The sequence below is a fragment of the Elaeis guineensis genome, chromosome 13 (assembly GCF_000442705.2).
Source record: "Elaeis guineensis isolate ETL-2024a chromosome 13, EG11, whole genome shotgun sequence".
NCBI classification, from domain to species: domain Eukaryota; kingdom Viridiplantae; phylum Streptophyta; class Magnoliopsida; order Arecales; family Arecaceae; genus Elaeis; species Elaeis guineensis.
The window spans coordinates 20,917,499-20,943,868 of NC_026005.2; the positions used below are offsets into that span (position 1 = coordinate 20,917,499).

Genomic DNA, 26,370 nt, shown 5'->3' on the forward strand with positions numbered 1-26,370 from the left:
TTGCCCCGAATCTAGCCAATGATAGTAGCAAAATCGTCCTCAATGAAGATCCTCTCTGCCCACAGCTCTTGCCTGGCATAGATAATACCTGTCCAGACGGCATGTAGTTCAGCTCCCGGGACCGAAGGCTCAACAAGATAAGAGCTTCCCACAGCCAACAGCTTAGCATCAGAGCTCCAGATAACGAAACCCGCACCGCCCCTACCATCCTTGACGCTGCCGTCAAAATTCACCTTGACAAAACCCAAAGGAGGGGGCTCCCAAGAAATAAAGATGACCCTGCGGGTCACTGCAGGAGCAGCATGGGAGTCCCAGGTATCGGGGGTGTCAAGGGACGGATCAATAGCGTCGAACTGGCAATACTTCGCAGCCAAGCAAGTAGCTCTCTCCAGTATCCGATGAGCAGGAACTACCTCACCTTGGAAGACTAAGCTATTCCTGAAAAGGCAGATCTGATAAGCAATGTAAACCATCCGACTCCCCCAAATAGAGGTCGTCCTCACAGTCATACTCTGTCGGATCAAGCTCAGAAAGGGCTCTAGCCAAGAATCACCCCTACTCTCCCAAGGCTGCCCGCCCGCACGCCTCCATATCAACCTCACTCTAGGGCAGTGCAAAATGGCATGCGCCGTGGACCCATCCTCCAGCTCGCACATCGGGCACAAGACTGGAAGCCCCATACCCCTATCCCTGAGGAGCGTACGAGTCGGGAGCCGGTTCCAAACAAGCTTCTAGAGAAAAAGCCTTACTCTGGGATGGATGGCCACTCTCCAAATCCAAGTAGCCTCGATTCTCCTGTCCGACGTCAGTCTGCACATCTCGGACAACTCCCTTAAAGGGACTGTAGGGAGTTTCTCACTGAATTTCGCTTCTCAATCCCAAACCAGAAGATAATTAATACCAGACTACTATTACATGGCAAATACAGGATCAAGGAATCAGTCAATAACCACATCTTTTCTCTTTTCTTCTCCCTCTGTTCTCCAACTTAAATCTTCGTCTGTTATCCCCTTTTGATTCCACATATTGATTTAATGTATTCAGGGCAGTCCTAATAGCCAGAAACATTATATAGTGAAGAACAAATGATCAGCCACTCAAGAATAGTAATTTTTCCATAAATTGTGGTCCTCTATTTAAACAAAAAAGAATGGGCTGTCAATATAAATTATCCAAGTCAATTTTAGAATCATTAAAGGGAAATTTACTGCTACAGAACAAGGAAAATTTACCATCAACAGCTACAGAACAGGGGAGATTTGCTGCTGTTAAGTTTTGCAAAATATATATATGGATATTTACACACATTAATGTATACATATTTACACACATTTATGTGTATACATATATGTATGTATACATACATACACACATACATATCCGTATACATATATGTATTTACGTATATATATATATATATACACACACACACACACACACACACACACACACACACACACATAGAGATATATGTATATCTATATATTTTATGCTTTTTTAATTTTGATATATCCCTCTCCCACACCCTTCATCCCCTTTTTTTCCCCCAAATTGATCTTTGTCGATCAAGTGCTAATCTGTAACCTCCAAAAATAAGGCTGTGTCCCTTAATGCTGACATATTCAGCAAAATACCCAGAAAATCACATCTGAAATCCACTTTCCTGTCAAGATCTTCTACAAGGCCCATATTAGGACCACATGACCAGTTGTTACATCCAGTCACGGACCCAAAACAAATAATTGAAACTGAAAGCCAAAGTAGATCATACCCAAGAACCCAAGCATGAGCATGTACCCAGTCTTGATCCTTCAGGCACTTCAGGTGGTCTTGATAATTAGATAGCAACAGGGAACAGAACCAACAAGACATAGGGCTTTGACAACAGCAAAAGGTAAGCATCCAGCTGAAGAAAAAAAGCCAAGGACAGCAGCAGTATGTACGTGCCAAAGATTTTACAGTGGGATATATAAAGTATGACATGGGAAATGCAGTGTAACCATGACAAGGGCAAGAAAAGCAAGGAGGGAAGGCATGGGAGATATAGGTACATTAAAGAGGTGCCAAACATGACTAGATTGTAGCCAGTGACCCGTGAAGGTACTAAAGAGAGGGTAGGCAGAGATAGAAGATTGTAAAAACATTGAAAGAAGAAGGGCACAACTGAAGAGGGATGAAGAGCGACAAGGGATAGGAGGCATTATGAGAAGAAGGTGAGAGAGAAAGAAAGGAGATAGGTGGTGGGAGTATCAGAGGGGCAAGAATCAAAGTAGGAGAAACTGAAGAGCTAAGAGCATTGGCCTATATGTTTCACAAATAAACTGTATATGCCATAATATCTGTCTCAACTCAACTGAAAGCTCAAGTTCACAAAGAATATGCCCGACATGAAACAATATTCCAAAAATTTAAACTTTCTAAACATGAGTAATAATGACTCAGCCGAGGTTTTAAATCTTGTGGGATAGAGCTGTCCTAATTTTCTCAAGGAACGGAACGCACCGCCATCCCACCCCATCCCGATACTTGGGACAAAGGATGTCCAAGACGTCCTGATTGGGATGCTGCGACGCTAGTGGGACGGCCCTGTCCCAACACATAGGATGGTACCCCATCCTAGTGCCCCATGGGACGTCCCACTAGGACCTGAATCCTTCATTCAACCACAACCCCTCTCCACTCCACGCCCTTCTTGCTCTTGTTACCATAAATGAACAATGAGCAAGGAAGAGAAAATGTCTATATCGGGAAAAAAGTTGCATTAGCCAAACAACCAAGGTCTAAGAAATCTATGGCAAATAGGTATCATTAAAATCAAAACAAAAACAGGGAGAGATAATTAGCAAAAATTTATAAGAGAAACATGAATTCATAACAAAATACAAGTCAACAGAAAATCTTCCATATATAACACTGCACTAGTTAGATGTGGGGAATCTCTTTCATTCATATGTTCTTACCAAAGGCACTTATGATACATACCAAAATAAAAAGTGGTGATCACATGGTATATAGGTTGAATGAAGTTATTATAAGATAATCACAAGATCCATTCAAAATTAGAATCATCCTGACCAACTTTGATCACCATATATGTCCCAAATTTCTAATCCTCTCTTCTTCTTTTTTCCTTTTGTGGGTTGGAGGTAGGGGTGCAGAGTTGCTAAATACAATTTGAAGATCACTACTCATGTAATTTAAGTGAATAAAACAGTAATGAGTAGGACTGTAGGAATAATGAGGAGATCCAATGCCTGCTATCTAAAGTCTTGTCAACTAAGACTTTATCATAGGCCAATATCATATATCATGGGACCTTAACAAAAAGGAAACCAAGTTATGACCTTGCAGTATGCTATAAAATTCCAAAAAACATACATGATCCATAGAACAAGTCTTGCTGATATTACTATGTCATGATGAAGCCATCTTATTAATCCAAACTATAAACAGCAGACATGCATGCCTAGTCTGATCAATTACAGATTAGTCATAGAGCACATTTCTAGGTTAGAATCAAAAAATTTGGAAAATAAATGACCAAAATTTAAGGTATTGGGCACTATAGGATAAAGCCAGGAAATAAATATTTATCAAAAATAGTGCCAGAGAAATGGAAATTCCGTGAATGATACAGAAACTATTACAGGAACCAGCATTACCAAATAAAGTCTATCCTCAACAAATTATTTGACAAAAGGAGACAAGCAAAACTTACAATTGGTGTGACATTGCTGAATATGGGTAGTCCATGCAGCAAACAGCTCCATACGTCTTGCCAACCAACTCTAAGTAGCAAAGTCTTCAAGACCAAAACATTTAATTCAATTATATCTCACCCAAATGAATCAGACAATTAAAAAGGGAGTAAATGAAAAAGATTACAGAAAATATGCTATGGAATAAAAGCAAATACATTCAAGGATCATACAGTATCAATGGCTCGCCACTATAGTATGATCCCAATACAGGAGTCACAGGCCTTGATAAGACTATAGCAATGAGCAAACAAAATTTTCTTTTTTTTTAAAAAAAAGGGAAGAAAAAAGTGTACCAAGCAGTATAGGGTTGGCACAAGGTAGACAAAAGGTTCAACAAGCCTTAATATCAAACTTGTCAAAAGCAAAAGGTGCCTACAAAGTGACAGGATCCGCAGCAATATGCACCAAAAAGATGCTTGCTTGAAGAAAGCAAGGCACTAATTTATGAGAAGAACAATAAATGCAACAAAAGTAAAAATAATTACTATTCATAATTTCATATGAATATATGATCATATCTATATACAACAAAAAAACAAGTATAATCATTTGGAACATTAGATGTCACTTTCCACATTTTCCAAAGCATCACGGCAAAATACTACTTTTTCCATAACATGTTTATGAACAGAAGGAAGAAAAAATATATCAGTTAACATCCTATACAAGGTTTTACTATATTGGTTAGTGCTGTACCATACCAAGCATGCTATACTATACCGATACCATGCTAGTATAGTGACTCAGTATGCCCCGCATACCACATTCCTCACCTTGCATGAGCAGCTCAGAGAGCACTCAGAGCAACTTTGACAACATTGCTTAATACAACAAAATACAAGCACGGTTCATCTAATACTAGTGCATACCATCACCTCTCACACCAAATCATGTCTAGCATTGTCCTTAGGACCAATGCCTATGAGAATTTAACTCTTAGCTTCAATAAAAACATTGCTATAGCCTATAACTAAATAAAGAAATGTCCTAGTTGACCCAGGTGGGTTGACCCATCAACTCATCACTAACCTAGCTAACCAGGTACTGTTGGTCTCAAACCTAGCTAGGGAAAAGACCCATCTGACCCATCAACCTAACCCTCTATTTAGTATGAAAGATGAAATGGAAGAAGGATAGGAGAGGACGGATGGATGAGGGAGAGAATGGATGGATCTCCCATTCGTCCTCCCATATGCTTGGTGATACATGGGAGGATAGATGAAAATGATTCCTTCCTTTGTTTGGTATAGAAGGAACTAAAGGAAAGATGGATGATATTTATATGACATTTTTACTAAACTACCTTTTGATAAAAAGTATTATTATTATCAATTTATAACATTTATCTATACTTACGAAGTAGAACAATATATAAAGTTATAATTTTTATATTTCATAACTATATAAAAATTACATAAATATTTAATTTTAATTTAATTTAACAAATTATTTTACAAAATGAATAAATTTATTTACATATTAATTATATAAATAACTAATTATTTTATAATTTAATTTAAATAGTTAATTAATTTTATATAAATAGTTAACTAAAAAATAGTGGATTAAATAAAAAATAGAAGACAATTCTGATTATTTGCTCATAATTATGAAAATTATGTGCTAAAATAAAAATAATTAGTGATAAAAAATTGAAGAAGTGTTAGAGTTTTGTCAAAAAGTTAACAAAGGATAATTTTGTCAACGTATAAATCCATCCTCACATGCACCATCCTTCCTTCATCCAATCAAATTGAAAGAATGCAAATTGATGGGCCCGGATGAATGGACAATCCCTCATTTTCATCCTTCCTAAAGATTTTTTAAACCAAATGGTGGATGGGGGCATCCTCCCTTCCAATCTCATCCATCCTTTCCCTCGTGACCCCAACCAAATACAGGATAAGTGATTCAACCATCTAAACTACCCAAGTCAAATGGTAGAACCGACAAGGGTCAACAAGCAAAAAGGTTTAAAAAAATACCAAAGGGGAAGCAATCTCAATAATCCACCTCTACCTCATCCGAACAATCAGTCCACTTGCAAATTCAACTATTGTAGTTGTCATTGTCATTAATAGCACCAAGACACACCATCCAACAATCTCTCGAATATGGTTTCCTTGTTGCTATGGTGGAGGAATCCTCGCCAACTGCCATCTTTGCATTGCAAATAGCCAAGGAAGCGGGCCTAGGGTTGGAGATCGTGGAAAGAAGAGGGAACACAATGAGATGGAGTGATGGACATTTCACCAAAATTGACTGCCAATCATCAGCTACCAAACATTGGCACCGTGGATCAAGGGAGAAAGAAGGATTGCAGGCCATGAAGGAGGGAGAGCCACGAATCACAACATTCGAGATGGGGTTGAAAGTGGGATAAGTGATTAGATATTAGTGTTTCTCCGATAGTTGTGGCTGACTGATAATTGAGTGATCAACCCAACAATTGCACTAGAGGCCCATGAGCTTGCCACAAAAATGGGCTAAGTTAATGGATTCAAAAAACTAGAACAGAATAAAAATCTAAGGTACCAAATAAATAAAACAAGGCAAATGCAGCAAAACTCAAGGAAAAAAGATATAAATTACAAAAACTAAAATTGACATGCAAGTAATGATCTTTTGATGACGTTGTCAATCAACAAAAATAAGCCAAACTATCCAAAAAAGAGACAACTTCTCAGTAAAAAAAATATATAAGGTAAAATTTGCATCTTTTTAGTAATAAGAACTGGTTAGAACACTACCTACCTACCATCTATCCATCTATCTATCTATCTATACATACATACATATGTGTGTGTATGTATATACATATGTACGTATGTATGTATGTATGTATGTATGCACGTACCTTGAATCTAAAATCCAGCTACAAAACACGACCCTCTACTAGCAAATTTAAACCTCAATAACGAGTAGACTACTACTCTCATGTGCTAGTCCAGCAACAAAATAGCTACAATTCCAACTTGGCTTATCATGGGGTCCACTTTAGAAATGGAAGCGGGAGCTACGTCCACACAAAGGAGCAAAGGGGGAAAGAAGGTCAAAATAATCAAAGAGACGAGGTCATCTTAGAAGTTAAAAAGAAGCATTCAAAAAATCCGGGCCTAAGATCCCAACCAGCACCCCCTTCCCTTTTGCCCCTATCAGCAACAGTTATATGGATTTTACAACAACGAAAAACTCTTCAACTATGATTCCAATCTACGTACTTTCATCTTGACTCCACTTAGACATATTCTAAATATAACCATAAACATCAAGCCATGTCTCGATAATTTTGGGATCAACTTTATGATTCCTTCACCGAGCATTCCTGTATAAGTTGAAACAATTAATCCAAACATTAGCCATTTTTCCACATCTCACTGCAATCAAGTTAGGTTGTGGCATACAAAAGTAACAAAACAAAGGCACCCAAGCATTCAAAAATACTAAATTTGGATTGAATTCATTATTAGGCATGCTTTTACGATTAGACCAGATGTCAACCTAGTGTCAACTCTCAACTTTTTCCATCCAGGCTTGGAACCATCAGTCCACCAAAGGGAACATGGTTAGACATTTATACATCAGTCTTACTTGTCTTCGTGGTTAAGATTCAAGTGCATCAAGTTTTTATTTCAAATCTAGTGTCCAAAAGTTCTGGACCAAATATCATGTATAAATTTAAACTTAAGGGTTTAAAGTAAAACAACGTTCATTCCTAATACTAAAACAAAAAACCATGATTTTCCTTGGAAATGAAACAACCTCAGTTTTCATAGGTGATTTTTTTTCAACAGTGTCACCAAAGAACATGTTTTGTATCTAACAGCATTCTATTAAATTAGTCAATTCATTTGGAAAATCGTCTGCTTCCATTGAAATTAAACCTCAACTTATAATTACCCAATTGTACCCATCCCCATCATTTCTCATCCATCTATACCACTTTCCAAGCTATCCCTGCCAATTATTCCTCCTTCCCCACCATGGCCCTCCTTATAATCATCTACCTCGATGATGTTACTTGATCCACTGCCAATTGCATTCCCCTTCACCTCAGTTCATGGGGCTCATCATTTTTTTATATCAGCCCGTACTGAGCATATAGACTTGTGCCAATGGTGAATAGACACTCCGCATGCCCCCTATACCAAGTATCAGTACCAAGAACTGGAATGTATCAACATTACACCAATCTAGTACCTATTGATACTATGAACCTTACTTTGCAATGCTAGCCCTGTTCCTGCATCACTACTTACACCAATTTTCTCATCAAGGATCATAAACTTGCATTGGATTTGATCATGCCTTACAAGTGTTTGAATCAAGAATTCCATTGGTTTCAACTCTAGATATCATCACTTTAAGTGACAATTACAATAAAATCCGAAACATATTACTCAGAACTAAAAAAATTAGGATTTTTTGTACCAGCATGAAGTGCCAAGTCCTGTACCCATACCTCATCAACAAGGTATGGAACAGCTAGTATGGTACATTACAACTCCCATACAGACACTAGGCTGAAAACTAGGTGGTACAGATAGGTACAACACAAAACCAAGAGGTTCCACCTAGTACAAGTCAATTCAACCACTATGTTGTACTGAATCTTGATACCTTACTAATACTTTACTGGTATGCTAGGTGGTGATACCAGTCAATACAACATAAAAATGGGCAAAACCTGTAGGTTCCACCAGTACTAGGAGATTCGGTCCCTACAATCACCGGTACTAGGAGATTCGGTCCCTACAATCATACTGAACCTTGGTACCTTACGAGCATGGTAAGGTACCCCCAATAGAGGTGAACCATGGAAGATCTCACATAATTAGAAATGATTAGGGGTGATTATATTTTTTTGCATCGTCTAAGTAGACTTTCAATGATCCGGCATTAAAGAATGAAAACAGTTATTAAAAAAAATAAAATAAAATGCTAAAATGAAATCTAAAATGTAATACCACTTCGTTAGTTGATGGCAATCTAAATTACAACTCAAATATCTAATAGATATGAACTCTAGAATACTAAGTTGATAATTTACTTTTCCTTTAAATTGCTTCAGAATACAACTTTATAATACTTCCAAATCTTCAAAAACTTGCAAAATTAGTCTAATATAGAGGATTTTATTTTTGAAAAACAAAAAATAGAAAAAAAAAAAAGGACATGAATATCTTGCACACACAAAATTTTTGACTCATGACTTATGATCACAACTTTAAAACTGATCAAGTCTTGTCTCCTGGTGAAATTTAGAAACCTCCACACTGACCCTTGCATTGACATATACCAGCAGTCACCAAGACAACTCCCCTACTCACTTCAACCACTATTGCTAAAGCTTTAAGTTAAAGAAGTAGTTGACCATCTTCTACCATGACCTCACCTTCCTCTTTATTGTGAAACCTCCAAACCCTCTCCATGTTCTAGGATTTCATCACAGCATTCTACCCCTTCACTTCCTCTGTCTCTCCTTCATGTCAACCCCTTATCATGCAAACTCCTTTTCATCTTTTGCTCTTCCACCCTCTCAAACACTCAGCTGACTTACCTCCTGAAGCCCTCTGCATAAAAGGCATCCATGATTTAGTCCCATTTCATCACCCTCTCCTGAAAGTTTATACTGGGATGCAAGCTTGAATCAGGATTTGAGGACAATTTGGAAGCATGCATAACTTGAATTTAAAGATTTGATGATGTAGTCATCGTAGTTGAAGGACATTCTAGGCAAAAATAACATAATCAAGCCACTATCAATAAGTACATTATCCTAACCATATTTAATCTTTGCTTCTTAGGGACGAAAAAACATCATAAGTGGATCAATTGGCTATCAACAAAAATGAGAGGGTTTCTAATACCAGGAAAAGATAAAAGAGGTTTCCCAATAAATTTCCAAAGTATTATTTCAAATAAAATTTTTAGCAAACAGCTTATATTATCCACTGATATAATATATAAGATAGCCAAATATTTAGCGTTTTCTATTGCACAATAAGAAGGAAAAGCAAATATGCATATAGAATGAATGCATACGAATGACCTTACATAGACTAAGAAAGTAAGAATGATAACTTAGAATTTGTCACAAGGAGAAGTACCTCATTTGAAGTGAAAGATGAACAATGTGAAGGCTTCTTCAGAGGGCAAAGTGGAAGCACATAAAACAATTCTTGTAAAGCCCTTCAAAATTGCATGGAAAAAAATAAGTTTAACAGATATATGATTTACCATCAAACCGAATAATTAGAGTACAAACAGTAATAACATAATAAAGAAGAAAAAGGCAGAACTTGTAGTTCAATACTGCAACATATGGAAAATATCACCATTATTTAGTAGACAGCATTGAAATGCAATACATATTGACAAGATGAAACACCATACCGCAAAAGCCAAAGAAGAGAATCGTACGAATGCAAAGCGCTTGAGCTATCCAAAATCCTGAAAAGAAACGAAAGAAAGAAAGAATTCATGGTTCTAGCTTTATAAAATGAAATTTTTTCCTGATTACAGCATCTTCATATATATGAAGAACATGAAATCAATCCTCATGCTCAGCTGCTAGATAAGCAGATACCTGCAAATATAATTACAATTAAAAAAGCAGCTTGAAGAGTCAATCATGTTATCATAGCATTCAGAAACTGACTTTTCTTAATCACAAAGCCATCTGAAAGTTTATCTTTGAAGACTTTTTGCATGTCAATAGGTTTCAGTTTTTACACATTTGATTATCATCTGACTGAATACGGCACTTAATGTATAAACATAATATACATAAAGCCTTGTTCCAGGGCAATATGAAAGGAAGCACAAATAGTGTATATACTTCATAAAATTGGTAAAGCTGCATTTGTAATGACAGTGCCATAAATTTGGAGCTGCAAGAGTGATAAAAATAACATTACAAGGAACTTCCTTGAACAGATCAATGTGCTTCTAACAGGATTTTAAAATAAAATCAAAAGTTATTGACAAGAAGATCGAAAGAATCAATTACATCATATGAGTGATAGACAATAGTAGAAATCATAGTAGAATTTATAGTTTCGATCCTTCTAGATCATCTTCTTCATCTTGCTGCTTAGTTTTTGATACTGGGGAGGTGTTGAATTTGGGCTGAAAACACGACGGAGGAAGGATATGTCGACATAACCGATTGCGGCGAGGTAGAAACCCCACTATGGCTCATACAAGGAAAGGTGTTAAAATGGGCAGATGGTAGTTGGAAGAGGAGCAAAGATGGATCTCTCTCTTCCAAGACTAAAAACACCACCTTGGCTAGCCACTCCAAGGATACAGCTCACACAAGCTCACTCGCAAGCTCTAGAAGTCCACCAAAAGAGAAAAGAGAGAGAGAACGATAAAACCCGTGTGAGAACTTTCACTAATCAATAATGCAAGGATCTTAAGGATGACTAGAAAGAACCCCAATGGGGGTATTCATGAATAGTAAAAAAGGACTTTTTTTCAACTTTCCAATATGAAATTTCAAGTCCTATTCTAACTCGAAGAACCCAAACTATTTTCCTAATAATATCAATAGTTCTCAAAAAGAAAGTTCATAAAAATCAAAATTCCTAAAATTAACTAACATCAAACTTTCATCATGAGAAAAAGCTCACATTGGGTTCCTAGACCTATGCAAACAGGACATGCAATCCGTGCAACGAGTGGCACATGCTTCCTAAACACTCCAACATCACTTTTTCAGACCCTTCGTAGAAACATGAGCTGCTCCAAATTAATGCCACCACCAATTTTCATCTTACCCACCACCAGCTAATTCATTATCCACTCCTAGCTAATTCATTTTTATATGATCAAAGGTTTGCTGCCATGTTACAACTGTTAATTTCAAGCATGGTAGAGATGTGGAGACATTGTGTCTTTTGTGTTCAGTTGGGACGCTGGGGTGGGACTAGTAAATCATATCAAACTACATTGGAAAGGTATTGTTTTGAAGTCGGTCTGAAAATGGAAGAATGCAGAGGATGTCAACAGAACCAATTGTGGCAAGGCAAAAAATCCCACGACAGCACATACAACATGAGATGGCGGAGCATAAACAATGGTAGAGATTAGGGCTGAGCACAGGTCAAGTTGGGTCAGGTTGAGAGAAAAATTTGATCCGACCGAACCCAATCAGGTTGAAAAAAATCCAACCCACTGCTGACCATTTATCATATATAAACCATTTGAACCAAAGTTAACGATTTGTCGTGGGTTTAGATGGGTTGTATCGGTTTGGACTTCAATGTTGATCCAATGTTGATTTTAAACATTACAAACCAATACACCATTCAATTCATATAAAAACTAAGATATAATAATTTCATAACATCCATAAGTTAGTACATAACATGTCATAATAGCCAATTTCCAATTCTCCATATAGCCTAAGTATTGAAAATAGTATATCGGTTGGTCGGGTTTGGTTTCATACGGGTTAAAAATGCAAACACCGAACCCGACCACAATTAACCGATTTTTTTACAAATCACAACCCAATTCAAGTTCGGTTTCATACGGGTTCAGTTTCATGCGGGTTGAATTGGGTGGGTTTCTTCGGATTTCGGTTATTTGCTCAGCCCTAGTAGAGATGAATCCATAAACTGGTTGAATCCGAGGCTAGTGGTTGTGGGAGGAGGAGCTATAGGTCTCTCTCTTCCAACGCTGAATTACCAACTTGGACAACCATTCCAAGGATATAGCTCTTACAAGCCCACTCACAAACCCTAAAAATCCACTAAAGGAAAGAGAATAGTGAGAAAAAAGGAAATAATTCCAAGAAAATTATTCACTAGTTCAATGACTCAATTGACGACACCCTAGGTAGGAAACCTAGGGGGGTATTTGCAAGTACTACACAACTTGCTTAACATCAAGCTTTGGTCCACCAAGATATCGTGCTATAGTCTGCTCTTCAAGCTCTTTGATGTCCCATGTTATAAGTAATTTTCATCATGTACTCTTCTACGGTCATGTCGCACTAGCGCAAGATTGTGGAGCTTAAGAAATTTATCTTGACATATCTCCAAGGGGGAACACACATCAGCTCATGATGCATCTTGTCCCACATCCTAACCCGGTCACATCCTTCATGCTCAAGTCATGGCTTGTGATTTTTCCACTAGATTGATGCATACTTCTTGAGCTTGATGCATCAATTGTTGAGAACTTCGCTAAGCTCGAAAACTCATTCGATGGTGTGAAACCAACCTAAGAACTCATTGGGTTGCATTCAACCCTCAAAGTTGAGAATGTACTTTGATGCCGAGGTCGTGAGGGTTGCAAAGTGGTCTTCATTTGCATTAGCAATGAATTTCTTCTTACTGTACAAGGACTCACTTTTATTGTAGAAAAGATTCTTCATCAAAATGCTCACATTCATCACCAAAGAGCTCTCTATTAAAGTCATGATTGGAACCCTGATGATATTTGAATTCTACGCTACTCTTAACATCGTTGAAGCTTCAATCCAAGCTTCTTGATCTGATTTTATTCGCATGATGTAGGGGTATTGTGGCAAACTCAATAGCTGAGTGATATCCTTGGATGGGAAGCTTGACTTTTATATTATAGATTGATAGTGACTGACTTGGCATTTTATCCATGCTCTATTTCAATCTATTTGATATCTTTAAACATAATAATTCATATAATCCATAAGGAATGCCCAACTTTTGGAACTCTTTTCAATTATTTTCTAAGCCTTGTTGGAAAAGAATTATCATGCTAAATGTGTTATAACATGCTTCCAAAGAGACATTCATATCTTATCGTAAAGCTAGGAATTCCTTTTTTTCCAAATTTAACTCTTTCACTTTAGAACATGTGTGACCTGGACCTGAATTTTTTCAGGTTGGAACGGGATTATGGATGGACTCAACTGAGCCAGAATGACCAATTGGGTCAAAAATTTTAGCCATAGACCTGACCCGGGCCGATCTAATCTTCTATTGGGTTGGATCAAAGTCCAACATCACGACCCAAATAAGAAACCGAGTCAAGTCAGGGTCATTCACAACATGGTCCGATCCAACCATTTGCACCCCTACCTTGGACGGCCATTCTACAGATACAACTCTCATATGCCTACTCACAAATCCTAGAAGTCCACCAAGGGAAACACACACACACATTGTGGAGAGAAACAAGGAAATAATTCCAAAGAAATTAGTCACTAGTTCAATGACTCCATTAACACCCCACGTAGGAACCCTAGGGGTTATATATAAGTAGTAGAATAAGAATCCTTTCCTTTTCTTCCCCCTTTGTATATAGGATCACCCAATCTTATTATAACTCTAACTAAAATAACAAAAAGGAAAGTTACCTATTAAAATAACAGAAAGGAAAGTTCACCATAGTAAAGTTCATCCTAACTGAATGTAATCGCTAAATATTTGGCGTCCAACCAAAGGCTCGAACCCACAACCACCAGATTAAGAGACTTGGATGCCTCCTGTGTCACCAAAGCTCAAAAATAAATTGCAACAAGAGCAGTTAATCAGGCCTTAAGGCCAGCTCTATATGTGCAAACACCATAACCAAAAAGCCACCAATCTCACCACAAGTAGTTGTGCAACTTGCTGATAAACACCATGTCTAGAAACCATACGCCTCGTATTCTTCATATAATAACTTCTGATCAATTATCTCATAAGTCCTATCAATAAGTAAATTCAGATAAATCTGCAGCAGCATGTAAATGGTGTATCCCACTATTTCATATTTTTTGAAATGGTTAATATTTAGAAAATGTTGCTTCATTGGCATGGTTCCTTGAAAGCACCAACCTTTGTTGCCATCTCATATTTATATTCCTTAAAATTATCTAGATGTGCAAGTATCCTTTCAATTAATAATGCTCGTCAATTTTAACAACTTCGCTAGCAAAAGAATAGGCCAATACGATGAATGTGAAAATACTCAAGCACTAAAGTTAATTAAATCCCTTCAAATATCAAAATACCTTCTTAAACTTTCACGCATGGCTTCAAACCAATAAATTAAGAGAGACTTGTCTACACGAATCCCATAGTTATGAATAAGAAAAGAAAAGGCACCATTCCTGCAGCAAAGAAGGGAATTTAAAGGACTTAATACAGATACAAGACATAGACATGCACAGGAAACACATGCTCAAGTCCATGCCAAACTGTATATATTTGTATCAAAATAAAAGTGTTGATTATTGTTACTTCACTAAGCAAATCCACTTATCAAGAAAATTTGCAGTGATATAAGACCTTGCACAAATCAAAAACATAGTAGGAAGCTATGCTACTTTATGGACTAAGTCGACTATTTAACAACCCAATTAATTAAAAAAAATGCAAGAGCAGTTATAACAAATACAAGAAAAAAAGAGCTTGAAAAAAAGTATAAAATTTATACTTTATACAATTTCTATCACATAGAATCAGGGTATATGGCAAATGCCCAGAGTGCACAAACCGTGTATATATTTTAAGTCACATATACCTTTATACCTAGACATATGATAAGGTCCAACTAACTAGGGGTGTAAATGGACCAGATTGAATTGGATTATACCTAAATCCAACTCCAATCCAAAATATTTTGGACTTGGAAACTTGGCTTCAAAACCGAACCAAATACTCTACTAGTCCAATCCAATCCAATCCAAAAAGTTTGGATTGGATTGGACTGAATTTTTGGACCTTTACATACATTAGACTACAATTTGGATCATAATTCAAAAACAAGTTATATGAATTCGAAACAAATACTACTTATAGGTACTCTACAATATCGTCCTACATCTAACAAATAATATTATAATAGCAATGCATAAGAAATAAAAAATAAAAATTTCAATACCAAAGGTCTCAACAAGTCATGCTATAATAGCATCATGTCAAAAATATAAGTTCTAGATTTTCAAGAAAAACTACATCGCCAAAATATAATAAGTTTCATAACATTTAAAAAAAACTAAACTTGAAATACACACACACACTCACATATATATATATATATGTAAATCCAAAAGTCCAAACTACACACACATATATGTAAATCCAAAAGTCCAAACTAGAAGAATGGATTAGATTTGGTTTGGACCCACAGTTTGGACTTTGGATTGGATTTGGATTTTATAACATTAAATCCAAATCCAAGTCCAAAGTCCAAAATTTTTAAAAATTGACTCCAAATTCAAAACCAAAGTCCAAAAATCCGATCCAATCCTCTAGTTCGATTTGGATTGGTTTGGATTTTGGATTTTCTCCAATCCACTTACACCCCTACAACTAACACAATAGCTAGGCTTCTTAATTATGCAAGCCTTTTGTGACCGGTATGTATTTATATTAGCAACTCAATGAGACTCAATTAGAAAACAAGCAGAGCTTGAATTGCCAAATTAGCATATATTTGGACCATAAACCTCAATATCAGAACATACATTTTTTTATAGATTTTAAATTAACTGTTATTTAATAAGAACTATGTATTGTTTAAACGCACTTATTAAATATTTTTTATAGGAAAAATCAACCCAAGTCATTCGACATGAGTATTGCAGTTGAAATGTTTATTCACTTATCAAATGTTAATATTTGTCATAAAGAAAAATCTACCTCAACCTTCATATAGACATCTAGCAACTGAAATGGTTTAACCAGTATATGCACAAAAGCAAAGCCCCAATTCTAGAAGCTCTCTCAGGTCTTAACCATTGACCCACGGGACAAGCCCGGGGAGTCAACTCTTGAGACACAGTATCATTTTGCCTAACCATCATCTCCCTTCCTTCCTCCCTTGCTCCTCCCCCAGACACTATGCCTCAAGCCACTGGCAACTTCAATCAACACCCAAAAAAAGCAGACAAACAATATCTTGAACCAGCACACGACCCAGTACCACAACACCACAACTCACAAGTATTTCACTTTTGCCAAGTTCAACACTTCTCTGTTCTGATTTGTTCTACTTTCAGAGGACGAAATCAGAGTTTTCTGCTATAAGTTATAATTTTAATAGAGACTCCTTATAGAATTCAAAAAGAATCAGTGTCACAAGTATATAACATAAATACATATTAATTTAAATAACATCTTGCTATGCTTAATATATTTTTGCTGGCATCAACAAAGACAATGGAATGAAATTCCTTTAGATTTTTGAATGTTATTTGCACACAAAATCAAACCGATACAACTGGCAATGAGTCAGATCAGGTCATGATCTATATCTAGTCTGAATATAATCCAACATATGTTTGTTTAAGAACAAAATCAGGATCCGACAATAAAAGGGTGGCAAAGTGAATCCAGCTACACATTCAAAACAATCTCAAGGAGCACACAAGAACTTTATACAGAGGGATGCATAAACTGCAATACAAGAACCGCCTTGTTACTTGGCTTTTTGCAGAATCTAAAATTTTTTAATTCTCAGTAATGTTAGTATTCTATTATCCAGTCATTTTTTTCGCTAAACCTTTATTCACATTTTCATTTACTAACATGCAAAAGATGTACTTAGATTACTTATTCTGAGATCTTAAAATTATGTTCACATAATATTGTCCACTCTTTTTTATCTTAATCAAAAACCTAATGATATTTTTTGTTGTCATACTTTTGCTTTTATATTTTTTCATTAGATAATTTATCAACTGTGATTCTTTATGTATTTGTTGTCATGTTGAAGCAACAACAGAAATAAAAATCACCTAATAAATTAAAGAGAAATTTAATACAAAATAATACTTATGAAGACCAATTTTCAGTGTCCAAAGTCCCATATCTCTTCTGACTTTCTCAGAAGAGCCCACACATAATATTAGACTCCAATCAAATGGTTCATATTGAAACAACTAACACACATAGTAGTAATAGGATTCCAATGAAACAATCCATACTGTATAATATTAGACTCCAATCAAATGGTTCATGTTGAAACAACTAACACACATAGTACTAGTAGTAATAGGATTCCAATCAAACAATCCATACTGTATCAATTAAAATAAAGTTTGCATAATATTTCCTTCATATTTTACATGGAAAATTAAATATAATTGGTGGATTCGATTTAGTATTTGATGTCGCAATTTTTAGTGTTGTTGGTCCAAATTTACATTCATATCTTACAATCTGTAAACAAATACATATAAGTTTAGATCCTTGCAGCATCCAATGCATCTGACAATTGTTGATGAGCAAATACTGGTATCTTAATGACTAATCATACCATACATCAAGGAAACCTTTTAGCTTTTCATGGCACTCACAGTAACAGAACTTAAAATATCATTATATATCAAGTAACGATTTTCAATAGAGAAGTTATATAAGATCCAACATCAGTTTCTCACCAAAGCCATAAGCCTTTCATGATTCCATCCTTAATGCGAGAAGCAGGATGCTCCATTTTCAGCCGCTTCTCCTGATATGATGTCTTTGTTGTCTTTTTACAAGCCTGAATTATAATCTCTTTAGCACGGAGCAAATACACTGATATGATTGACCAACAAATTCAGAAGAACTGCACACACTACGCATCTTAAGTCAAGACCTGATAAAAAACTGTAGCAGCAAGCTCCATCAAGCCTTGTTGAGTGCCTCCAAGAGTTCCAACCTTATCATCTCTAGACATATCACTCCTAGATATCAATGAAATATCAGCCAATACATATACAGCCTAAAAGGTTTCAAGATCATTCATCAAGATGAAACTAAGACTCACCACAGGAAACCAGTACCAGTATTAGTGCTTTGGTCTAATTCCTTGATAATAACATCAAGAAGTTGTTCCATAAGTGGACTTCGTTCTGACATAGTCCTGCTGAGCTTTAGTTGTACTCTTGCATAGAGAACGAATGAGTTCTACAATTGAAAAAAAAAAAATCATGAATAGATGAATATCTCATTATAGTTTGGACTAAAATAAAATAGATTATCCACAACAGGAACCTTTAATCCTCGATCATGAGTAGTAAGCCAATGACGAAACATAAACTGTTGTACAGCAGAATGAATTTCCATGGCTTGATATCCAAGATTTGGGCCATCTTTTAGCAAGTAGGTATTGATGCATTCCATTAGCTTGCGTGAGAACTTCCCCTCATCCCTGGCAAAGTTCCATAAATGAAAGGCATTATATACTTTGCAATCTTTTTTCTAACCCTTTATCAAGCTACAATAACCTTACTCATATGAAAGCACAGAAACAATAAATATAAGTATACAACTCTTGAAAGCCATCTCCTCTTTACAGGAAAGTCTTCATAAATGATGCAGCTTAGGTGAATGTAACAAGATCATATGCAAGCCTCGTAAATCCAACCACACAATGCTTACCTAATCTGTGAAAAAATTCTAATAAACCCCTTAACAAGATCCTCCCTGATGTCATCCGGAAAATCACCAGGTGGATTTTCCAGTAGGGCGTGAAGAGACAAGATATAGCGGAAGGCTTCCTCTTTGGAGCTGGAATGACTATTAGATTTCATGTCGATGGACAGTTCTACCTTATTTATGTATAGACCCACTAGACCTGCTTGCAGAAGAATAAACACATTAGTAGCATCAGGTAAATGGCATACAGAACATATCAATCAGAGAGACAAATGAAAATGAATCTAAAAGACAAACTCACTGCAATAAACTGGCTTCCTCATTTGATAGCGGTAATCTTTAACAGTTAGAAGATGCCGTAGGATGCTGCTGTATTCTGACTGAAAGCTAGAAGCATCTTTTATAACATCCCAAATGTGATTAAATAGAAGCTTAACAACAGAAAACAGGAGGAGTTTTTGCCCTGCAAAATTTTGATTTTAAAAACATGAATATCAAGAACCAAAAGAAAATTGCAGCTCTGAAAAATTAAGGTCCATCATCACTGTCTACCGCTTACGTTTGGCCCAAACCAGACAAAATTTTGATGCAATTTAAAGACATGAAAATTGAGAACCATAAGGTTCATCGCAGGTGTATCAATACCTGCTGCTTACTTTCAGTCCAAACCAAGATTCATATTGATAAAGCCTAACAATTACGTCGGAAATTTATTACAGACAACGGGCAATATCACCTTGAGGATTCTTCATCTCCCTGAAGGCAACGGAACATTGTCTATCACTCACTATTGGGCCCATAGTTTAGACTATCACATGACACACTCACAACAGTTGGAGATTAACATGACGCAGAATGATGTTCTGTCATGCCAGAGCTCATTAGAATAAAGAAAAGCGTGTGGCAGTCCTTATTGAATTATTTAGAACCATGTTATCCAGCTCACAGAGCAGACACCACACAGTATGACCGAGATGTATGACACCTAATTCAGTCTTCAAGCCTAACCATCAAAAAACTGCCTCTTTTTTGTCAAAGAAATCCACAATTTTCTACATTGCCAACACTTCAGTTTTCCATAGGCATACTAAGTACATGAAGACACCTCATCACATCATTCTTCATCATCACACTGCGAGAATTATCATCTTGCCTTGTGTGGCATATAATTATCAGCCTATTGACTTATTCACAATGTTTTGCGCCACTCAAACATTTTATTTAATACATTATCTGCCATAAGTTTGAGAGAATGGAGCATTAGATTGTACATCACATTACGTGGTGCATAAAATTACAGACTTTGGATGTTTATTCTGTCTTACGGTACTCTTTCCATCTCTCTTATATACTGTATGAAAAATTCAGGTCCTTTCCTTGATGAGGTAATACATTGCATCCTTCATTTTTTGATTCCTAGCTTAAACAAGCTTCCTTTTCAAGTAACAAATGGTATGACAGAGACCCACTACAACGATTAAGATGGTGATTGAGGGGGTCACTTGTCAATCCATTGGTTAATGATCCCCTTGTGTCTTCTGACATGGTGGTTCCAGTGGGCCTTTGTCAAGTATTTGGGCAATGATAACCTGGTGTCTTCTAACATGGTGGTTATAGTGGTCATTCAACAATCCTTTGAGATTGTAGTTGCGGTGACCATCAGGTACCGATCACTGCATGTCATAAGAACCTTTATAATGGAATTTCCTTTCAAAACTGCCTACAATGTACATTGGCTTTAAGAGGAATAGAATCTCCTACTAAAATTGGAAGAGAAGAACAAGTGACTAGCTTATGGCTTATGTCACAAAGAAGCAACCCCTGTAAGTCTAAAGTACCTTTTTTGAGATATACTGACAATTTGATGTAGACGCCTTAGCTAGTAAATACCTTAATTTGATGGACCGGATCCGAAAAGACAAGAAATCGGGCTGATTGCATCTAATCCGGCCGGTTTTAACTCCGCCTCGCTAAAACGACATAACTCTCTCATCCGGAGTCAGAATCGCCTGTAAGACCCTAATTCGGAAAACTCTTTCCGTGCTCTATGAGTCTGACCGCTTCGCCGTCACAGCTCAGTTTTAGGACCAAATTCAATCGTTTAACAGGTCAACGGGAGCCCCAAGGATCCTAGACGGACAGAAAGTCTTAATCTTTTTCTTATTTTGTCTCAAGTTGCTTAGGTATTAAGTTAGGATTTTTCTTCTATAAATACGACCCTTTTAACCAACATTGTAGTCAATCTATTTTTTTTGTTATTGAATCAAAACTCTAGAAGAAAGTTTCTTCTTACTTTTGCTGTTCTCTTTGTTTCGTACGTCTTCCTTCTCTCTTTTCCATTAAAGCATGGCTTAGGCTGCATCAATTGCTATCAAAGCCCAACCGATCCTTCAGCGGAATTCTTCCCTACAATCGAGATGGTGCATGGTACTTGTTGCGGACAAAAGCTCGGCCCGTCACGTGAGATATTGTCCACTCTGGTCCATGGGCCTCACGGTTTTGTCCTTTAAAAAGCGCCTCACGTGGGAAGGATTTTTTCTTCCTTATAAGTGCGAGTCCCCCTTGACTCACAATCAATGTGGGACTATTGGTGCCCTCCACATTATTAGAACCACAATAGAGGCCCCCAGTCAAGGAGGACTCCAATGTGTACAGTCTGAGAAGCTCCACAGTCAGCCGAGGCGGACCTCAACTCCAGGGAATCAAAGTGGACCTCAACCCCTTCCTGGAACGCTATTATTGCGGACAAGGGCTTGGCTCGTCACGTGAGGTATTATCCGCTCTGGCCCATGGACCTCACGGTTTTGCCCTTTAAAAGATGCCTCACGTGGGAAGGATTTTTTCCTCCTTATAAACGCGAGTTCCCCTTGACTCACAACTGATGTGGGACTATTGGTGCCCTCCACATTATTAGAACCACAACGGTACTGGTGGCCGCAAGCAAAACCAAACTACAACCCAACCAGTGGCGGCTCCTGAAGAAATCACACAGCGAAAGTGGGATCTAATGATAGAATGGAAAGATTTGAGAAGACAGATGACGAAACTAACTGCGCGTCTTATGCAATTGGAAAATGGGGATGCGAGATCCGAGACGGAACCAAAAGACCGCAAATCTAATGGAGAAGATTCAGATTTCGAGAACCCTTTCCACAGGAGTATTCCTATCCGCCGGCATTAAGGTCAAGGCGATTCGTTCGAACAATCAATCCGCTGGTACGATACCATCAGGATAGATCTGTCTGAGTATTCGATAGTCTATAAATGAAGATGTTTCTCGATTGGCTGAATCAAATCGAAAGTATCTTCGAGTATAAGGAGGTGCCCGATGAGAAGAAGGTGAAGCTTGTTGTCTTGAAATTGACGCGTCGGATCCGCTTGGTGGCAACAGCTAAAGAAGACCAAAAAATACAGAGGCAAATCGAAGATCCGGAACTGAAAAAAGATGAAGAAGACGTTGAAGGAGCAATTCTTGCCCTTCAATTAAACGCAGTCCTTATATCAGCGCCTGTAAAACCTCCGACAAGGGACTAGATCCATGGATGAATACATGAAAGAGTTCTACCAACTAGTCGCTAGAAACGATCTAACGAAGAGCGAGGAACAGATAGTCGCGAGATACCTTGATGGACTAAGACAGCAGATCCATGATGCCTTAAGGCTCCACTCCTTATGGATGGTCAAAGAAGCTTACCACCATACTGTAGTTGCTGAGCAGCAGCGACGAAGGCCTATGCCCAGGTCTGATCCTCCCCTACAGAGCAACAAAGCACTGGAGGATCAGGAGGACATGCAGTGCAATACAATTTCTACTCCTTCTGTTTGTAGCACTATTGATGCGAGGTTCTCTAAGCCAGTCCTGGCTGAATCTTCTACTTTACAATGCTATAACTGTGGCGAGATCGAACACATGCAAAGCACGTGTAAGAAGCCTGCTGATCGGCCCGAAAAGCAGCTACTAATAGAAGAAGATGAAATATCCGATGAGGATCTAGTGCCTCCCTATGATGGAGATAAAGAGAAAGATGATTCTCTACTATTTGGGGATAGAAGAGAGGCTCTAGCTGTTTAAAAGCCTGCTTGCTTCCAAAAAGAAAGAGAAAAAGACTGAAGACAAACCAATATCTTCCATATCTGCTGCACCATAGAAAAACATCTACAAGATCATCATCGATGGAGGTAGGTACGAGAACGTCATCCCTCGAAAGGCCATCACTAAGCTGAACCTAACCACTGAAAAGCATCATCAACCATATAAACTATCATATTTTCGAAAAGAAAGTGAGGTGGTTGTCGATAGTCACTGCTTTGTGTCATTTTCTATTGGACAGAAGTACTTCGACGAAATTTGATGCAACGTCGTTGCCATGGATGCATGCCATCTATTTTTGGGAAGATCTTGGCAGTATGATCACAGCATCACTTATGACGGTCACTGGCATACCTACTCATTCTGGAAGAACAATCAAAAGATTACTCTAGCACTGATGAATGAGGAGGATCTACCTAAACCAAACTAAGAGACCAACATCAACCTTCTGACGAATTATTCATATTTGAAGAAAATAATGGAGACTTGGAACTTGAAGGTGAGTTCTTTCCAGCTTGAGGAGTATGACACAGACGCCTTAGCTGATAAATACCTTGATTTTATGAATCAAGCCCGAAAGGACAAAAAATCAGCTGATTGCGCCTGATCCTGCCGGCTTTGATCTCGCCATGCTAAAATGGACATAACTCTCTCATTCAAAGTCAGAATTGCCTATAAGATTTTAATTCGAAAAGCTCTTTTCGAGCTTTATAAGTCTGATTGCTTCGCCGTCATAGTCTAATTTTGGAACCAGATTCAATCGTTCGACAAATCAATGAAAGGCCGAAGCATTGTGGATGAATTGGAAGTCTTAATCTTTTTTTCTATTTTATTTCGGATTGCTTAGGCATTAAGTTAGGATTTTTTTTCTATAAATATGGCCCGTTTGGCCAATATTGTCGGTCTATTGTTTTTGTTATTGAATCAAAACTCTAAAAGAGAGTTTCTTCTTATTTTTGTTGTTCTCTTTGTTTTGTACATCTTCTTTCTCTCTATTCTATCAAAGCGTGGCCTAGGCTACGTCACAATTCTATTCTAATTAATCCACATATGTCAGCTACAGTGGCTCCTGATTATGGAATTATCCATATTACTAAGTTTGAAGATGCATACAGCAATCCACTCGTATTGAAGTTGGCCTTCTGGAACATATTTTACCATTATTCTTTTCCCAATACACAATCTCCAGAAATGAAAGCCAGCATTAGAGGATGCTGGTGGTGGTGGTGGTGAGAGGAGGACACAAAGGTATTTCATGGAACTAACTCATGATTTGGAACAATGTTAGCAACAAATAACGAAAGAAAACTGTTTCACGACCAGAACAACAAATAGACACATGTAACCTCAATCTTTTACTGACCTGATAGCTTCTGATCCTCAGCACATTGGATGGCAGTGCGAAGAGTCTTTGCCAGTATTAGTTTCGGTGGACGTTTCTTGCTCGCAGAGATCTCCAATGCAATACATTTCGTCAGCAATGTGATAAGAAAAGGCCATGTCTCAGCTGCAAAACAATAAAAAGAAGCAAGATTATGCATCCTTCTTCCCCATGATACATTCAAAACAAACAGTGGATTACGACCAAGAAAATCCCAGCTGCAGGAACAATAAAAACGAGATCGGACAACTTCTTTCTCAAGACTCGTCCAAGAAAACAGTCAATTATTATCAAGAACCACAAAACCCCAGCTCACCATGAGGGATCTCGTTGGGCTTGATCCTGACGGTGTTCTGACCGAGTAGCCTACAGAAACTGATCGATCTCTCGCCCTCCAGCCAGCTATTCAACAGCTTGATCCCTTCCTGGAAATCATCGAACAATGAGAAAATTGCAATCAAGAATAAATCAAAAACCCAGACAGAAAAAGGAGCCATGAGATTGAGGGTTTGGGGAAGGGATCGAGAGAGCTCACGTCGCGGGCCTTGGCCTTCTGGGAGGAGAGCTTAGAGATGATCTCTTGGACGTCTTTCGTGGTCGCCATGATCCCGGGGCAACAGAGCTCTCATCCGCTCTCCTTCTAGGAGGATGGGGGCAATGGAAACGAGGGGTATATGGTTCGAAGGAAGGAGAGATGGCTTCGAGAGGATGGAGGCGGAGGAGGAGAAGAAGCGGGAAGACGGGGAGTGGAGGGCTTTAGAAGAAAGGAGGGTTTGAGCAAAGGGACGGGGATTTATAGGAGAGGTTGTGGACAAAGGGGTGCTTTCGGAAGGCGAATGGAGCGCATGCGGACCGATGCGGGTCTCGTGCCCGGAATGGAAGCGGAGCATGTTTCATGTAAGCTAGTTTTTCATTTCGCGGGCTGCGTGCGGATTATAAAATCACATCATTGATTATATAATAAAAAATTAATTTATTAATAAATATTTTGAATAAATAGTAAAAATATATCTTCTCATAATTTGAAAATCAATAATAAAAGATTTTAACCATCTAATTAAATAGATATAAATAAATTTTAATATTATTTATTAATGACATAATTTTTATATTTAATGCTAAAAAAATAGTTAGATGAGAGTCCTGATATGCAGCATATGAAAAATTGATTTTGATCCACATGATATTTATGGATGAAAATTTACTGCTGACATGGACAGCCTATTTGACCACTTCATTTTTCTATCACTTTCTATATATATATATATATATATATATATATATATATATATATATATATATATATATAATTAAATGCGGCAAACCATTTGCCAATTTAAGATACAGCTGTACCTACAGCACATAAGATTTCGAATTCATGTAAAGAATGAGAACGATGACATTGCTGATTGGGCGTGATTTGGTCATCAGGACTTAGTAAGTATGTTCCCATTTGCTGAGTACTTTATCGTACTAATATTTTTTAAAATTTTTTTATCAAAATACAGGTTTAAACTTATTTACCAAACTAATGTAAAAGTGAAAAATACTAATTGGAATGACGTTTTTTAGTCTAATCAGCAATCCCTCAACAGCATACGTACAATATAAAAAAAAAAGCTGGAAACATCATTTAGAATGGCACTTTTAGGTCATTAGTCGCACACTTTACTTGCTCTTTTCCGTACTACTTCTTCTCCATCCCATGACTCCACCGACACCGACGCTAACTCCCTTCTCCGTTCTTTCCGCGAATGGCGTTTTCAAAAGCGCCATTCAAAAAGGCGTTTT

The 26,370-nt window shown here is 37.4% G+C and overlaps 1 protein-coding gene across 7 annotated transcripts in view; it reads right to left on the reverse strand.

Annotated features, from left to right (window-relative positions):
* The window catches only part of LOC105056273 (serine/threonine-protein kinase ATM), an 88,072-nt gene extending 62,746 nt beyond the window's left edge, over positions 1-25,326 (reverse strand). For all 7 annotated transcript variants that reach the window (XR_003802369.2, XM_029267907.2, XM_019854504.3 and 4 more), the window contains exons 1-13: positions 25,115-25,326; positions 24,896-25,004; positions 24,562-24,705; positions 19,410-19,571; positions 19,112-19,307; positions 18,725-18,881; positions 18,498-18,637; positions 18,327-18,414; positions 18,127-18,230; positions 14,752-14,850; positions 10,158-10,214; positions 9,872-9,953; positions 3,719-3,802 (exon numbers count right to left, since the gene is read on the reverse strand). Coding sequence is in view for 6 of the 7 variants with exons in the window: in XM_029267907.2 (XP_029123740.1) it covers positions 3,719-3,802; positions 9,872-9,953; positions 10,158-10,214; positions 14,752-14,850; positions 18,127-18,230; positions 18,327-18,414; positions 18,498-18,637; positions 18,725-18,881; positions 19,112-19,307; positions 19,410-19,571; positions 24,562-24,705; positions 24,896-25,004; positions 25,115-25,183 (1,491 nt within the window). In the remaining variant the exon portion in view is untranslated. The remainder of the gene's footprint in view (positions 1-3,718; positions 3,803-9,871; positions 9,954-10,157; positions 10,215-14,751; positions 14,851-18,126; positions 18,231-18,326; positions 18,415-18,497; positions 18,638-18,724; positions 18,882-19,111; positions 19,308-19,409; positions 19,572-24,561; positions 24,706-24,895; positions 25,005-25,114) is intronic.
* Between the last annotated feature and the right edge of the window lie 1,044 nt (positions 25,327-26,370).